The 19,087-nt window shown below is 47.7% G+C and overlaps 1 protein-coding gene across 1 annotated transcript in view; it reads left to right on the top strand.

The window, feature by feature from the left end:
• Nucleotides 1-11,658, top strand: part of LOC140116418 (olfactory receptor 2AP1-like) — a 42,456-nt gene extending 30,798 nt beyond the window's left edge. The window contains exons 2-3 of the mRNA XM_072132948.1: nt 8,447-8,538; nt 10,668-11,658. Of these exons, the coding sequence (XP_071989049.1) occupies nt 10,693-11,658 (966 nt within the window). The 5' untranslated portion in view covers nt 8,447-8,538; nt 10,668-10,692. The remainder of the gene's footprint in view (nt 1-8,446; nt 8,539-10,667) is intronic.
• The last annotated feature ends 7,429 nt before the right edge of the window (nt 11,659-19,087 follow it).

Here is a 19,087-nt window from a genome sequence, read left to right on the forward strand (position 1 = left end):
GTATTGCGGTATTATATGTGCACACACGGAGTCATACATGATCCGGCCAGCACCTCCCATCACCCACAGGGTAGCGGTATTATAGAGATCAGTATTGCGGTATTATATGTGCACACATAGAGTCATACATGATCCGGCCAGCACCTCCTGTCACATATTGAAGGGTAATACATTGTGATTTAGGGAACTGTATGAAATAGTTTTACACCCAACAACACATGGTCAGTGCCAGGCAGTGTTCCCCTATAGTCAGTGCCAGGCAGTGTTCTCCTATAATCAGTGCCAGGCAGTGTTCTCCTACAATCAGTGCCAGGCAGTGTTCTCCTATAATCAGTGCCAGGCAGTGTTCTCCTATAATCAGTGCCAGGCAGTGTTCTCCAATAGTCAGTGCCACGCAGTGTTCTCCTATAATCAGTGCCAGGCAGTGTTCTCCTATAGTCAGTGCCAGGCAGTGTTCCCCTATAGTCAGTGCCAGGCAGTGTTCCCCTATAGTCAGTGCCAGGCAGTGTTCCCCTATAGTCAGTGCCAGGCAGTGTTCTCCTATAATCAGTGCCAGGCAGTGTTCCCCTATAGTCAGTGCCAGGCAGTGTTCCCCTATAGTCAGTGCCAGGCAGTGTTCCCCTATAGTCAGTGCCAGGCAGTGTTCCCCTATAGTTAGTGCCAGGCAGTGTTCCCCTATAGTCAGTGCCAGGCAGTGTTTCCCTATAGTCAGTGCCAGGCAGTGTTTCCCTATAGTCAGTGCCAGGCAGTGTTTCCCTATAGTCAGTGCCAGGCAGTGTTTCCCTATAGTCAGTGCCAGGCAGTGTTTCCCTATAGTCAGTGCCAGGCAGTGTTTCCCTATAGTCAGTGCCAGGCAGTGTTTCCCTATAGTCAGTGCCAGGCAGTGTTTCCCTATAGTCAGTGCCAGGCAGTGTTCCCCTATAGTCAGTGCCAGGCAGTGTTTCCCTATAGTCAGTGCCAGGCAGTGTTTCCCTATAGTCAGTGCCAGGCAGTGTTTCCCTATAGTCAGTGCCAGGCAGTGTTCCCCTATAGTCAGGGCCAGGCAGTGTTCCCCTATAGTCAGTGCCAGGCAGTGTTCTCCTATAGCCAGTGTCAGGCAGTGTTCTCCTATAGTTAGTGCCAGGCAGTGTTCTCCTATAGTCAGTGACAGGCAGTGTTCCCCTATAGACAGTTCCAGGCAGGGTTCCCCTATAGTCAGTTCCAGGCAGGGTTTTCCCTATAGTCAGGGCCAGGCAGTGTTCCCCTATAGTCAGTGCCAGGCAGTGTTCTCCTATAGCCAGTGTCAGGCAGTGTTCTCCTATAGTTAGTGCCAGGCAGTGTTCTCCTATAGTCAGTGACAGGCAGTGTTCTCCTATAGTCAGTGACAGGCAGTGTTCCCCTATAGACAGTTCCAGGCAGGGTTTTCCCTATAGTCAGTGCCAGGCAGTGTTCCCCTATAGTCAGTGCCAGGCAGTGTTCCCCTATAGTCAGTGCCAGGCATTGTTCTCCTATAGTCAGTACCAGACAATGTTCTCCTATGCTTAGTGCTAAGTTATGTTCTACTATAGTCAATGCCAGCCAGTGTTTCCCTATAGTCAGTGCCAGGCATTGTTCTCCTAGAGTCAGTGCCAGGCAGTGTTCTCCTATAGTCAGTACCAGACAATGTTCTCCTATGCTTAGTGCTAAGTTATGTTCTACTATAGTCAATGCCAGCCAGTGTTCCTCTATAGTCAGTGCAAGGTAGTGTTCCCCTGTAGTCGGGGCCAGGTAGTGTTCTCCTATAGCCAGTGTTCCTCTATAGTCAGTGCCAGGCAGTGTTCCCCTATAGTCAGTGCCAGGCAGTGTTCCCCTATAGTCAGGGCCAGGCAGTGTTCTCCTATAGTCAGTGCCAGGCAGTGTTCCCCTATAGTCAGTGCCAGGCAGTGTTCCCCTATAGTCAGTGCCAGGCAGTGTTCCCCTATAGTCAGTGCCAGGCAGTGTTCCCCTATAGTCAGGGCCAGGCAGTGTTCCCCTGTAGTCAGTGCCAGGCAGTGTTCTCCTTTAGCCAGTGCCAGGCAGTGTTCCCCTATAGCCAGTGCCAAGCAGTGTTCCCCTATAGTCAGTGACAGGCAGCGTGTCCCCATTCTCAGTGTCAGGCAGTGTTCCTCTTTAGTCATGGCCAGACATAATTCTACAATAGGTGATGATGTGCCCATTGCATTGGGGTTTTCCCAGGGGTGTGCCAGGCTTCCCGCTTCCACTATCTACTTCCTCAGATTACTATAAATAGTAGCACAATAATCCAGCTATACATAGTAACAAATTGTATTCCATAAACTTTATTAGATCTAGTGACACCCAATGATCATCTATACACAGTGCCAACCAATGTTCTCCTATGTACAGTGCCAACCAATGTTCTCCTATGTACAGTGCCAACCAATGTTCTCCTATGTACAGTGCCAACCAATGTTCTCCTATGTACAGTGCCAACCAATGTTCTCCTATGTACAGTGCCAACCAATGTTCTCCTATGTACAGTGCCAACCAATGTTCTCCTATACACAGTGCCAACCAATGTTCTCCTATACACAGTGCCAACCAATGTTCTCCTATGTACAGTGCCAACCAATGATCTCCTATACACAGTGCCAACCAATGTTCTCCTATACACAGTGCCAACCAATGTTCTTCTATACACAGTGCCAACCAATGTTCTCCTATACACCGTGCCAACCAATGTTCTACTTTATACAATGCCAACCAATGATCTCCTATACACAGTGCCAACCAATGTTCTCCTATACACAGTGCCAACCAATGTTCTCCTATACACAGTGCCAACCAATGTTCTTCTATACACAGTGCCAACCAATGTTCTTCTATACACAGTGCCAACCAATGTTCTCCTATGTACAGTGCCAACCAATGATTGCCAACTATTTATCTCCTATACAAAGGGCCAACAGTTGTTCTTCTATACACAGTGCCAACCAATAATCTCCTATACACAGTGCCAACCATTGATCTTCTATACATAATGCCAACCATTGATCTGCTATACAAAGTGCCAACTAATGTTCTTCTATGTATAGTGCCATCCAACGATCTCCTATACACAGTGCCAACCAAAGATCTCTTATACACAGTGCCAACCAATGATCTCCTATACACAGTGCCAACCATTGATCTCCTATACACAGTGCCAACCATTTATCTCCTATACACAGTGCCAACCAATGTCCTTCTATACACAGTGCCAACCAATGTTCTTCTATACACAGTGCCAACCAATGTTCTCCTATACACAGTGCCAACCAATGATCTCCTATACACAGTGCCAACCAATGATCTCCTATACACAGTGCCAACAAATGTTCTCCTATGTACAGTGCCAACCAATGTTCTCCTATGTACAGTGCCAACCAATGTTCTCCTATGTACAGTGCCAACCAATGTTCTCCTATACACAGTGCCAACCAATGTTCTCCTATACACAGTGCCAACCAATGTTCTCCTATGTACAGTGCCAACCAATGTTCTCCTATGTACAGTGCCAACCAATGTTCTCCTATGTACAGTGCCAACCAATGTTCTCCTATACACAGTGCCAACCAATGTTCTTCTATACACAGTGCCAACCAATGTTCTCCTATACACCGTGCCAACCAATGTTCTACTTTATACAATGCCAACCAATGATCTCCTATACACAGTGCCAACCAATGTTCTCCTATACACAGTGCCAACCAATGTTCTCCTATACACAGTGCCAACCAATGTTCTTCTATACACAGTGCCAACCAATGTTCTTCTATACACAGTGCCAACCAATGTTCTTCTATACACAGTGCCAACCAATGTTCTTCTATACACAGTGCCAACCAATGTTCTCCTATGTACAGTGCCAACCAATGATTGCCAACTATTTATCTCCTATACAAAGGGCCAACAGTTGTTCTTCTATACACAGTGCCAACCAATAATCTCCTATACACAGTGCCAACCATTGATCTTCTATACATAATGCCAACCATTGATCTGCTATACAAAGTGCCAACTAATGTTCTTCTATGTATAGTGCCATCCAACGATCTCCTATACACAGTGCCAACCAAAGATCTCTTATACACAGTGCCAACCAATGATCTCCTATACACAGTGCCAACCATTGATCTCCTATACACAGTGCCAACCAATGTCCTTCTATACACAGTGCCAACCAATGTTCTTCTATACACAGTGCCAACCAATGTTCTCCTATACACAGTGCCAACCAATGTTCTCCTATACACAGTGCCAACCAATGTTCTCCTATGTACAGTGCCAACCAATGATCTCCTATACACAATGCCAACCAATGATCTCCTATACACAGTGCCAACAAATGATCTCCTATACACAGTGCCAACCAATGTTCTCCTATACACAGTGCCAACCAATGTTCTTCTATACACAGTGCCAACCAATGTTCTCCTATACACAGTGCCAGCCATTGATCTTCTATACACAGTGCCAACCATTTATCTCCTATACACAGTGCCAACCAATGTCCTTCTATACACAGTGCCAACCAATGTTCTTCTATACACAGTGCCAGCCATTGATCTTCTATACACAGTGCCAACCATTTATCTCCTATACACAGTGCCAACCAATGTCCTTCTATACACAGTGCCAACCAATGTTCTTCTATACACAGTGCCAACAAATGATCTCCTATACACAGTGCCAACAAATGATCTCCTATACACAGTGCCAACCAATGTTCTCCTATACACAGTGCCAACAAATGATCTCCTATACACAGTGCCAACCAATGATCTCCTATACACAGTGCCAACCAATGTTCTTCTATACACAGTGCCAACCAATGTTCTTCTATACACAGTGCCAACAAATGATCTCCTATACACAGTGCCAACAAATGATCTCCTATACACAGTGCCAACCAATGATCTCCTATACACAGTGCCAACCAATGTTCTTCTATACACAGTGCCATCCAATGATCTCCTATACACAGTGCCAACCAATGTTCTCCTATACACAGTGCCAACCAATGTTCTTCTATACACAGTGCCAACCAATGTTCTTCTATACACAGTGCCATCCAATGATCTCCTATACACAGTGCCAACCAATGATCTCCTATACACAGTGCCATCCAATGTTCTTCTATACACAGTGCCAACCAATGATCTCCTATGTACAGTGCCAACCAATGTTCTCCTATACACAGTGCCAACCAATGTTCTCCTATACACAGTGCCAACCAATGTTCTCCTATACACAGTGCCAGCCATTGATCTTCTATACACAGTGCCAACCATTTATCTCCTATACACAGTGCCAACCAATGTCCTTCTATACACAGTGCCAACCAATGTTCTTCTATACACAGTGCCAGCCATTGATCTTCTATACACAGTGCCAACCATTTATCTCCTATACACAGTGCCAACCAATGTCCTTCTATACACAGTGCCAACCAATGTTCTTCTATACACAGTGCCAACAAATGATCTCCTATACACAGTGCCAACAAATGATCTCCTATACACAGTGCCAACCAATGATCTCCTATACACAGTGCCAACCAATGTTCTTCTATACACAGTGCCAACCAATGTTCTTCTATACACAGTGCCAACAAATGATCTCCTATACACAGTGCCAACCAATGATCTCCTATACACAGTGCCAACCAATGTTCTTCTATACACAGTGCCATCCAATGATCTCCTATACACAGTGCCAACCAATGTTCTCCTATACACAGTGCCAACCAATGTTCTTCTATACACAGTGCCAACCAATGTTCTTCTATACACAGTGCCATCCAATGATCTCCTATACACAGTGCCAACCAATGATCTCCTATACACAGTGCCATCCAATGTTCTTCTATACACAGTGCCAACCAATGATCTCCTATACACAGTGCCATCCAATGTTCTTCTATACACAGTGCCAACCAATGTTCTCCTATACACAGTGCCAACCAATGTTCTTCTATACACAGTGCCAACCAATGTCCTTCTATACACAGTGCCAACCAATGTCCTTCTATACACAGTGCCAACCAATGTTCTCCTATACACAGTGCCAACCAATGTCCTTCTATACACAGTGCCAACCAATGATCTCCTATACACAATGCCAACCAATGATCTTCTATACACAGTGCCAACCAATGTCCTTCTATACACAGTGCCAACCAATGATCTCCTATACACAGTGCCAACCAATGTTCTCAAGGTACAGTAGATAACTAACATCAGCAGAAGTCTTATGTGTTGAATGTTTATTTTTCAGGTAGGAGAAGGGGGGTGGGGGTCATTTTTATTTTAATTGATGTGACTTCTTACGTCACCCCCCGGGGGGTCAATAAATAGTGATTGTTTATTGTCTGGGGCGGCCATAAAACCTGTGCCAGCCCCGCGCCCACACCAGCGTCAGTAGCCGATTCCCAGCCATAAAGCCGCAGGATGGTGAATGTTTAACTTACTATGTTTCATTATTATAGAATTTACTGAGCAATTAGGGGTTAAAGGTCAGAATGGCGCCAACAGCGGCTGTGGCCTGCGTGGTGTGATGTGCCAGGGCTGATGGCGGAGGTCTGACCTGTACATTGTATACAATATCTATAGGGCTCTGAATGCTCCAGTAGTACTGCGCTGTGATTATTGTATTTGCTGTTGTATGGCGGTATTATATGAGCACTATATGGCGGGTTTATTACTGTATAAGAATATTATCCGAGAACTATAGGGCGCTGTAGCATCTGATTATTTTATGTTGTTTCTTCTTACACATATTGCTCTATTTCTCTACACAGCTCAATTCTACTGCTGAATGTATACACAGAACCCTGGTCTGGTGCTGTATTTATATACTGTGCTTAGTTCTGGTACCATGCGCAAAGCTTGGGTCTATTGCTCTATCTATGTAGTAAGCTGACTTCTAGTGCAGTATTCATGTGCAAAGCTTGGTTCTGGTGCTGTATTTATGTACTAAACATGGTTCTGATGCTGTATTTATTTTGAAGGCTCGGTTGTGGTGCTGCATCTATGTTCTAAGCTTGGTTCTAATGCTGAATTCATGTAGTAAGCTTGGTTCTGGTGTTGTATTTAGTATTTAGTGCTAAGTAGTATTTAGTATTTCTACTAAACTTCCTTCTGGTGGTCTATTTTTGTACTGAACTTAGTTCTGTAAGTGAAGCTAGTTCTGGTGCTGTATTTCTGTATGAAGCCTGGGTTTGTATTTATGCAATGAGATTGGTTCTGGTACTGCTTCTATGTGCTAGCTCAGTCCTAAGTCTGTATTCATGTAGTAAGCTCAATTCCGGTGCTGTATGTACTAAACATGGTTCGGATGTTGTATTCATTTAGTAGGCTCAGTTGTGGTGCTGTATTTATGTACTAAGCTTGGTTCTAATGCTGTATTTATGTACTAAGCTTGGTTCTAGTGCTCTATTTCTGTACTGAGCTTAGTTCTGGCACTATATTTCTAATTGAAGAAGGTTCTGGTGCTTTATTTCTGTACTGAGCTCAGTTCTGGTGCTATATTTCTTATTGAAGCAGGTTCTGGTGCTTTATTTCCGTACTGAGCTCAGTTCTGGTGCTAAATTTCTGAGTGAAGCTGGTTCTGGTGCTGTATTTATGTACTAAGCTTGGTTCTAGTGCTGAATTCATGTAGAAAACTTGGTTCTAATGCTGTATTCATGTACTAAGCTTGGTTCTAATGCTGTATTCATGTACTAAGCTTGGTTCTAGTGCTCTATTTCTGTACTGAGCTTAGTTCTGGCACTATATTTCTATTTAAAGCTGGTTCTGATGCTCTATTTCCATACTGAGCTCAGTTCTGGTGCTATATTTCTAATTGATGCACATTCTGGTGCTTTATTTCTGTACTGAGCTCAGTTCTGGTGCTATATTCCTGAGTGAAGCTGGTTCAGTATTTATGTACTAAGCTTGGTTCTAGTGCTGAATTCATGTAGTAAACTCGGTTCTGGTGTTGTATTTATGTACTAAGTTTGCTTCTGGTGGTCTATTTTTGTACTGAGTTTAGTTCTGGTGCTATATTTCTAGGTGAAGCTGATTCTGGTGCTATATTTCTGTATGGAGCCCAGTTTCGGTGTATGGAGCCTGGTTCTGGGGTTGTATTATTTGTGCACTGTGTAGCCATATTATTTATGCACAATGTATTGAACCTATGGTTCCCTGCTCATATCTGATATCCGGGCAGGTAATGGGCTGATATCGCGCTCAGGTGAGTCCGTTGTTATTCTGGGCAGGTCCACCCTCCGATGGGGAAGTCACTATGAGGAAGTTATAAATCTGGTGATGCCGGACATGTATGTGACTTAATGGTAGCGCGATCATAATACTGGAGATAACACGTGAAGAAATACAACGATATGACGTCAGGAGGTGGATGGCCGCACATAGTAACCAGAATGTCATGTGTACATTACGTCCTACAGATATACATTGTGCTCTCGGTCATGGATGGAGTAACCCCCAGGAGCTGCCCGCATTGTGTGCCAGAGACAGCCGCGCCACGTGGGAGGTAAAGGTAAGAGGACCCAATTTTACTTATATGAAGATCTGTATATGCATAATGAAGGGGTTATGGCACTACTCTAGACCCCCAGGGACAATAAAAGCAAACCTGTTACCCACAATACACCATCAGGGTTATTAGTGGTGAAGCACTACTCATCCTAGACCACCAGGGATATAACATGTGAACCAGTACTCACCCTAGACCACCAGGGATATAACATGTGAGCCAGTACTCACCCTAGACCACCAGGGATATAACATGTGAACCAATACTCATCCTAGACCACCAGGGATATAACATGTGAACCAATACTCATCCTAGACTACCAGGGATATAACATGTGAACCAATACTCATCCTAGACTACCAGGGATATAACATGTGAACCAGTACTCATTCTAGACCACCAGGGATATAACATGTGAACCAGTACTCATCCTAGACCACCAGGGATATAACATGTGAACCAGTACTCATTCTAGACCACCAGGGATATAACATGTGAACCAGTACTCATCCTAGACCACCAGGGATATAACATGTGAACCAGTACTCATTCTAGACCACCAGGAATATAACATGTGAACCAATACTCATCCTAGACAATCAGGGATATTAGACGTGAACCAGTACTTATCCTAGACCACCAGGGATATTAGACATAAACCAGTACTCATCCTAGACCAACAAGGGATTTTGAAGTGAACCAGTACTCATCCTAGACCACCAGGGGTATTAGAAGTGAACCAGTACTCATCCTAGACCACCAGGGTTATTAGAAATGAACCAGTACTCATCCTAGACCACCAGGGGTATTAGAAGTGAACCAGTACTCACCCTAGACCACCAGGGTTATTAGAAATGAACCAGTACTCATCCTAGACCACCAGGGGTATTAGAAGTGAACCAGTACTCATCCTAGACCACCAGGGTTATTAGAAATGAACCAGTACTCATCCTAGACCACCAGGGGTATTAGAAGTGAACCAGTACTCACCCTAGACCACCAGGGTTATTAGAAATGAACCAGTACTCATCCTAGACCACCAGGGTTATTAGAAATGAACCATTACTAATCCTAGATCACCAGGGTTATTAGAAATGAACCAGTACTCATCCTAGACCACCAGGGGTATTAGAAATGAACCAGTACTCATCCTAGATCACCAGGGGTATTAGAAATGAACCAGTACTAATCCTAGATCACCAGGGGTATTAGAAATGAACCAGTACTCATCCTAGATCACCAGGGGTATTAGAAATGAACCAGTACTAATCCTAGATCACCAGGGGTATTAGAAATGAACCAGTACTCATCCTAGATCACCAGGGGTATTAGAAATGAACCAGTACTAATCCTAGATCACCAGGGGTATTAGAAATGAACCAGTACTCATCCTAGATCACCAGGGGTATTAGAAATGAACCAGTACTCATCCTAGACCACCAGGGGTATTAGAAATGAACCAGTACTAATCCTAGATCACCAGGGGTATTAGAAATGAACCAGTACTCATCCTAGATCACCAGGGGTATTAGAAATGAACCAGTACTAATCCTAGATCACCAGGGGTATTAGAAATGAACCAGTACTCATCCTAGATCACCAGGGGTATTAGAAATGAACCAGTACTCATCCTAGACCACCAGGGGTATTAGAAATGAACCAGTACTCACCCTAGACCACCAGGGTTATTAGAAATGAACCAGTACTCATCCTAGACCACCAGGGTTATTAGAAATGAACCATTACTAATCCTAGATCACCAGGGGTATTAGAAATGAACCAGTACTCACCCTAGACCACCAGGGGTATTAGAAATGAACCAGTACTCATCCTAGACCACCAGGGGTATTAGAAATGAACCAGTACTCATCCTAGACCACCAGGGATATTAGACATGAACCAGTACTCATCCTAGACCACCAGGGATATTAGAAGTGAACTCCATGTTTCAGAAACTCTCAGATACTCTGCCTTAAAGATGATTTGTCCTAACTCTTTGACTGGTCTATAATCAATCCCCCGGGAGGGAGGTTGAGAAAGAAATCTGGGATGTTCTCCCCCCCCGTGTTGTGCTGTGTGATGGTCATTGCCCCATGAATATGTAGTGATCTTCTATCTTCTGGATATTTCAGGCTTCCCTCAGGTTCCCCTCCTTCCATGGCGAATCAGACTGGATTTATTCTCCTTGGGTTCCCAGGACTGGAGCGGTTTGATACTCCAATCTCCATTGGGTTGTTCCTGGTCTACCTCGTCTCCTTCTTCGCCAATGGTACGGTCATCGCTTTGATCGTTTGCAATCGCCGGCTTTACCAGCCCATGTACGTCATCATCCTCAACCTGGCCATTTCTGATCTTCTCTTCGACACGGTGACTTTACCAAAGATCATTGCCAAGTACTGGTTTAATGATGGATCCATCTCATTTGCCGGATGTATTTTCCAGGTATTCTGTGCTCATTTCCTGGGAAGTTTTGATTCATACATCTTCCTATTGATGGCCATTGACCGATATGTTGCCATCTGCAAACCTCTGAGATATTTCTCCATAATCAACAACCGGCGGACCATCCTCCTCTGCTGCTTCTTCTGGTTGCTCACAGCTGTGATCGCCTTGATCATCGCTCTCCTGGACTCGAGCGTTACCTTCTGTGGGAAAAATACAATCCGGAGCTGCTTCTGCACCAACACTGGGGTCCTGGCCTTGTCCTGTGAAGATGTTACGGCCCTCAAGCGCACCATCTTTGGCATCGCCATGTTTGTTTTACTACTTCCATTGGCTTTCATCCTCTTCTCCTATGGAATGATTATCAAGGTGGTCATCTCCCAGAATCACAGTGACGGCCATCGGAGGGCGTTCTACACCTGCGCCACGCACTTGGTGATCATTGGCTTGTACTTTGTCCCACGGATATTTGTGTATGTGGCCAACCAGTTCCAACTAATCCTCGATGAAGACATCAACGTCCTGATCCTCTGCCTCTATACCTTTGTACCGCATATGGCCAACCCCATTATCTACTGCCTCAGGACTAAGGAGATCAGGAGGACTTTTAAAAACCTGATCAGGAGGAGGATCCTGAGCAAAACACAGCACATATCTGTCATCAGCACAATCGCCAACTAAAATGAGCTTTGATTTATCTCTAGTCATTAGTGGCTGGTTATTAAGTGTTTTTATTTGTGACAAATCTTTTTAATTTTCCTGTACTGATCCTGAGTTATATCCTGTAGATCTTTTATTTTATATAAAAATAAAAAACATAACAATACAAACCAAACATAATATACAATATATACAATATCTTACCTGCTGGTCCAGCCACATTCACTCCTAGCAAAAAACAATAACTTATAATACACCAAAATGAATAAACACCAAATACCACAACCCCCCCCCCCCCCCAACCGATTAACACAACCTAAACCAAACCAATAAACAAAGACAATCCACACCCACAAATAACCATAAATGACTATAAATATACATAAACCCACCCCATACCCTCTAATAACAAACCAACCCACACCCATTTTTTTTTAAATATATACAATAACAAACACAGAATACACATAACACTACACTAAACTAGATCCCTCGCCCGCACCCTCCCCTTCCCCCCAGGTCAGTTCGTAACCCCACCACCATCACCCCCCTCCCAACCTAACACTGTGTCCCAAAACCAACTATATACAATATATACAATATATACAGTATTTACAACATAACAAAGAAACCATAATACAAATAAAGTCTGAACATCATCAATCAATACCACATAAAGCCCAGGTTCGGTGCCTGCAGCTCTACATCACTTCATGCCCAGAACACAAAACAAAAATCTACTGTGTCAGCATCAGCCCAACACCAGGAGAGGAGATGACAGACTAAGGGACACTAAAGGAGAAGCCCCTCCAAAGGAGAGAGGCCCTCCCCATGCCCCGCCTCTCATACTCCAGAGAGCGCACCTTCACCAGGTCACCCAGAATGTTCCTAACCACCTCATCCACCGGGAGGATTTTACGCTGCGTCGATACTAAGCACCGTGCGTTCCACGTGTGGTACCTGACCACTAGGCTGACTAGAAATAACGTGCAGCGGTCCCGGCCACCCAGGCCTCTGAATGCTCCATAGGCCCACTCCGCATAGGAGAGACCGGCCAACCCGGGCCAATGGATGGAAGCGCCCACCCGGTTGTACACCTCTGTGTTAAAGGGACAATGAAGCAGGAAGTGGTCCATGCTCTCCAGCAGGCCACCGCACTCCTCCCGGGGACAACCCCTTTCCTCAGAGCTCCTACACTTCAGATTGTCCCTCACACACAGCTTTCCATGGAGGCAGCGCCTAGTCCCAAAACTTCAAGGGGATCCGGATAGAATTCAATAAACTCAAACCCACCCTCAGATCCTGACTTGGGCAATCCCTAAGGGCCAGAGGCTTCTGGAAATGGGTCAACAGAACCCTTTTGTCAAGGAGTTTCCTCGACATGGTCCTGATCTCCCACATTCCCAGACCCCACCGGCGAATTGACTTCAGAACCGGGGTAGCGTAAGCCGGAAGATGCCCATGCGGTGTGCGGAGATCCTTCACTCGCCCTCCTGTCTCCCATTCCTGGAAGAAAGGCCGAAACCATCCCCTGCAGGAGTATACCCACGGAGGAGCCCTCTCTTTCCAGAGGTTTGCTACATTGATCTTAAGAAAGGTATTCACTAGGAACACCACAGGGTTGACCATACACAACCCTCCTTGTCTCCTCGTGCGGTAAGTAACCTCCCTCTTGATTAGGTTCAGCCTATTCCCCAATAACAGCTGGAAGAACAGACTGTAGACCCGAGTCCAGAGGGGTTCTGGCAACATGCACACACTGCCCAGATATATCAGCAATGGGAGCAGGTAAGTTTTAATCAGGTTGACCCTTTCCCTGAGGGTCAAAGACCAACCCTTCCACTGGTCCACCTTCTGGGCGGCGATCTTAAGCCTGCCATCCCAGTTTTGCATGGGGTAATCCCCCTGGCCAAATTCGATGCCGAGAACTTTGGCAGAGTCTTGGGGCCCTGGAAGAGTGTCCGGGAGATCAAAGCCTGGACCTCCCTCTCCCAGCCAGAGACTCTCACACTTATCCCGGTGGATCTTGGACCCAGAAGCATCTGAGTAGCGGTCAACCTCTGACATCACCCATTGCGCCTCCCCTCCCGAGGACACGAAAACAGTGACATCATTGGAATACGCTACCACTCTAAGAGTGGCTTCCGGTGCTGCCCGATCCATCCCAACTCACACCAACGGCCCACGATCAACCCTCCTAAGGAATGGGTCGATTGTGAACATGTACAGTAGTGGGCTCAGGGGACAACCCTGGCGAACAACAGAGCCAACCTCAAATGGGCGGCCAATCCAACCGTTCACAAGCGGGAAACTCTGTGAACTCTTTCTGCCCCTGCGTACAAAACCTTTAGCCAATCAACAAACTCCCCCGGCAGGCCATACCTCAGAAGGACAGACCAGAGGTACTCGTGGTTAACCCGATCAAACGCTTTTGCCTGATCCAAGGACAGCAAGTACCCCTTCCAGTTACCAGCCCTGCCCTGCTCCACTGCCTCAAACACAAAGCACAGCACTAAATGTACTGCGGCCTGGAACAGAGCAGTGCTGGGTCCCCGAAAAGAGCCGGGGTGAAAATTGCACCAGCCGATTAAACAGCACCTTTGCCAAAGCCTTTCTGTCCGTATTGAGAAGCGCTATGGGACGCCAGTTCTCAATGCGAGATCGGTCCTTACCCTTTGACAGAATGATCAGGGCAGACCTCCTCATTGACATAAAGGGAACCTGTCACCAGTAGACCCCGATTTTAGCCCTCCACACTTCCCCATAGAGCATTGCATGTACACTACAAAACATCTTTTGTCGCAAAAATCAGCTTTACAGAGAAAAAGATAACTTATATTTTACCTTTGAAAGACCTGTGCAGTTTGACAACTCCAGTCGCCAAATGGGTGGGGTTGAAGAGGAGTATATTCCCCCCCATCCTCGGGAAACGTCTTCTCAGTGTCTTATTTTCAAATCAATCTTACCGCCCCTGACCGCGTCTGGCATTCTTGCGCCTGCGCGGTCAGCATCGCTTGTGCTCTGCGCACGGACATGCGCAGATGAAGCGGTGCCGGCTGCAAGGTCCCCGCATTCATCTGCGCATGCGCCACACTGCCGACAACTCGCACTAGGTACGTTGTTTGCGTAACTCACGGCACCTCTCTGTGTATTAGTTACCTAAACAACGTACCGAGTGCGAGTTGTCAGTGTAATGTGGCGCATGCGCAGATGAATGCGGGGACCTTGCGGCCGGCACCGCTTCATCTGTGCATGCCCGTGCGCAGAGCACAAGCGATTCTGACCGCCCAGGCGCGAGATTGCAAGACGCGGTCAGCAAGATTTGCGGGCAGCAGGCGGACGTGAGTAGGTGACGTGAACAGTAGGGCCGAGCCAGGGGGCGGATGAGGGGGGGTAAGATTGATTTGAAAATAAGACACCGAGAAGACGTTTCCCGAGGGTGGGGGGGAATATACTCCTCTTCAACCACACCCATTTGGCGACTGGAGTAGTCAAACTGCACAGGTCTTTCAAAGGTAAAATATAAGTTATCTTTTTCTCTGTAAAGCCGATTTTTGCAACAAAAGATGTTTTGTAGTGTACATGCAATGCTATATGGGGAAGTGTGGAGGGCTAAAATCGGGGTCTACTGCTGAGAGGTTCCCTTTCAGCAGAGCGCCCGAGGAAAGACACTCATTATATACCTCAGTCAAGAGGGGAACCAAGGCGTCCTTAAAGGTCTTATAAAACTCAGATGTTAAGCCATCCGGACCTGGTGATTTCTTGAGGGCGAGCCCTTCAATCGCCAGGCTGACTTCCTCTTCACTGATCATCTCTGTCAAAACATCAAGAGAGGGGTCTACTCCTGGCTCAGGGACAGTTTCAGCCAGGAAAGCCGACATCACCTCCCGAGCTAGATCCTTCCTGCCCAAGAGGTGCGAGTAGAAGGATCTGACGACCTCCAGAATCCCTGATCTGGACCTTTTCAGGGATCCCGTACTGTCAACCAGTCCTGTGACAACTTAACCATTCACTGACATCTTGCAGTTTCTGTAAGGGTCGGGCGAGCGGTATTTCCCGTAATCCCTCTCAAAAACCAAAGATGCGTGTCTATCATACTGACACCTCTTCAGCAAGGATTTCACTCTGGAGATGTCCTCACGACTACCTCCAGTCGAGACGAGATGCTCGAGTTTCCTCCTCAGGCCCTGATACAGGCGGTACCTGTCCAGGCTCCTGAGGCTCGAGAGCTGGCGGAAGAATCTCGCCACCCTCTTCTTGAGCATCTCCCACCACTCTGACTTACTGCTACAAAGGCCCAGCAATGGTACCTGGCTCTGAAGAAAGTCCTCAAAGGATTGTCTGATTTCAAGAGAGACGAATTGAGCTTCCAGTAGCCTCTTCCCATCCGGGGGGTCTCTGTAACATTCAGAGAAAACAAAATTAAACAGTGGACGGAGAATTCCACCTCAACAACAGAAACTGGTGAAGAAATGGCTTCCTCCTTTAAATAAAACCTGTCTATTCTAGACCTACAGCTACCCCTATAATAGGTGAACCCCGCGTGGCCTGGGGTGTGCCGGATGTGGACATCCACCAGGCGAGCCTCACTAGCTATGCTATTAAGAGCGACGCTATCATAAGTCAGCTTGTCTCTGGAACCTCCCCTATCCTGGGACCTCGTGAACACCCCCTTTTTAGACATATTGTGGTGTCCATCTCCCGCACCTCTGATGCTTCAGGGGCAGATCCAGGACCTGCCCCATCATCCTCATCTCCAGACTCTGGGCCAGTCTCCCCTCCTGAGGACCCTGACTCCCCAGGCGGAGACTTGGCACCCCCTGCAAGCTCCGCCACCTCTGGCCCTTCACCCTCAGCCCCTCCATCGGCAGGAGAGGCTCCATCCAGGGCCAGGAATCGATTTGAAAGTTCAACCAGCGGGGGGTTGGTTGCACCTTCCTTGGGTACCTTAGTCAGGGTGGGGGTAGATTTTACACCTCCCTTCTTTTTACCCTTTTTCTTCTTTTTGGCGCCACGCTTATGCTTTTCCTCTAGCCACGCCCTATTATCCTCGTCTATACTTTCATAATGGGAGGAGTCTGAGGACCTGGCACCTTCCTCTATCTCGATCCTCCTGACCTCCTCATCCAGTACATCATCCCCTGGGGCCTCAGCGACAGGTGTGGTCTCCAGGATAGCGCCAGAGGTTGTCCCAGCGGCCCGAGACTCCCCCCGCTCTCTCTCCTGTTGACGCTTCTCTAGATGCCTTAGCTGGGCAGGCGTCTTTTACCTCTCTTTCTTCCCTGGCCCCTCCATTCCTCCACCTCTGCTAGTCCCCTCCCCAGCAGATTCAGCCTCGTGGCTTTCATGGTGGAGCCTGCATTAGCAAAGGAAAGAGGACAACGACTGGACGGGTGACCGAGATCACCACACAGGTTACACCTAATCCGCCCTGTACAGGATGCAGCGAGATGGCCGACACCCCTACTTCTGCACGGTGCAGTTTGCGCTGAAATGTGTGGGGTCACCGCACCTGTGACACAGCTTAGGCTGCCCCCGGTAGAAGATCAGGATCCGATCCCTCCCCAGGAAGGCTGATGAAGGGATGTGGGCGACTGAGTTACCTGTTACACCACTGCTGAGCCGCCCTTACTGTCCGGTCTTCCGGCCGATGCCTCCCCTGCTCCCCCACTGTTACCACAAACAGAGACGGAGCCCATCGCCACATCAGATGTCACACCTGTAATCTCCCCGCTCCCTGGCACTGAGTCCACTGCAGGACCCGTGCTGGGCTGGGTAACGGGGCTCGCACAGTGAGCTGACCCTGCGGCCGACTCGGGTTTTACGTGGAGGGGGCTGTAGACTAGACTCACCACTTCCACGGATTTTGGTCTTCTTCCTTCGTGGTTTGCTGCCCCCCGACGCATCCTCCGGCAGATTGTCTCCAAAAGAAAAGTCCTGGAGGTGCACAGGGGACTCGAGCCGTCTGATCTCCTCCATCTGTGCCCCTCCCTGGTGGCTGTCACTATCCTCACCCGGGCCAGCAGAACCGCAGCTAGATGACATGGCCGCTTGTCCTGCAGGGGGCCCACTGCACGGTACTGGACTTTCCTCCTCTATCTGACTCTCAGGCTGAAGCCCCATCAGCCGCCTCTGCTTCTCCTCCTCCATCACCCGGAACCTCTCATCATTCAGGATCTTTTCCTTGAATGGTCCGCTCCTGGTGGTCCTTCTCACCCCCAAGGCTTCCGCAGCGCTGGCCGGTATCTGGCTACCCTTCCTCCCGCCGGCCTAGACAGGGAAGCAGGAGTCTGGGACTTGCTGCCCTGGCTCATGCCTGGAAACCCACTCCCTCCCTGGGAGAGGAGAGAGCAGGCCCCAGGTGGAGGTGGTTTTCCCTGGAGCTCAGGAGCAGCAGCAGCACACAGCCTCTCACAGCAACAGACAGCTAACGAGCTGATGAGACACACCAGAGCTGCACTCACCATTCTGCTGCTGGTGCAGTTACTGTGTACATATGCAACATCCCCCACCGGGGCCTAACCTTTTCTTGGGGCCTGGAGACAGCCGGGGCCCGCAGTACCTGAGTGGCTGGCGGTTGTGGCCTAGGCATGCTAGTGTCATGGTGCTTGGTATGGGGAACCGGGGGCTGTCCCACAGCCTGGCAGGTCTCCAGCAGGGTGGTGTTCTCAAGAATTGATGAGGGAGAGGCTGCTATAGCGGTTCTCCCTGGGGCAACCCTTTGGGGTATGGAGTATGAGTCTCTGTGAGGTGGACAGGGTGCCCGTGATGGTGACAGCTGTAGTAGCAGGGACCAGGCGGAGGCAGACGTTGAACAAAAATAACTTACAGTTCTTTATTGGAACCGACAGGAACAGTAGCAACGTGCCTTAACAGGGTGGTGGAATGCTGGAGAAGCAGTTGGAGGGAGCCACAGGATGTAGATCATCAGCCTGGATGCAAGGGCAGGCTGGGAGATAGCTGTGTCCTAGAAGGATGCTTCAGCTTGTCCTGGGTTGCTTCAGGTATCACCCTTTGAGGTAGGATGATACCCCTTTCTCTCACTGACTAACTCACTACACTCTTCAGGCAGGGAGCTGGGCTCTCCTGCTCTGGTCTGGTGTGCTGACTGCACTGACTCTTCAGAGTCTCTAATCTGATCTGTACTGGATTAACTCCAGTCTTTTTCTGAGCTACTGCTCAGCTAACTCAACTCTTCTACTCAGCTCTAGAAGTTTCCTGACAAGGGGTTTTGTTAGTTACTCCCACTGGTCAGGTGGTAGCTACTCCTCCAATTACATCCCAGCTCACAGATACAGGATTACAACACATGTGATTGGTTGACACACATTACATCACATAAAGCAATTAACTCCTGCCTTACCAGGCAGACTCTACCGCTGCAGTGCTCCCCTGTGCTTTTGTAGTGACCTGCTGTGGGGTTGATCAGACCCTTCACAGGCTGCAAGCT

Source organism: Engystomops pustulosus, chromosome 2 (assembly GCF_040894005.1).
Source record: "Engystomops pustulosus chromosome 2, aEngPut4.maternal, whole genome shotgun sequence".
NCBI classification, from domain to species: Eukaryota; Metazoa; Chordata; class Amphibia; order Anura; family Leptodactylidae; genus Engystomops; species Engystomops pustulosus.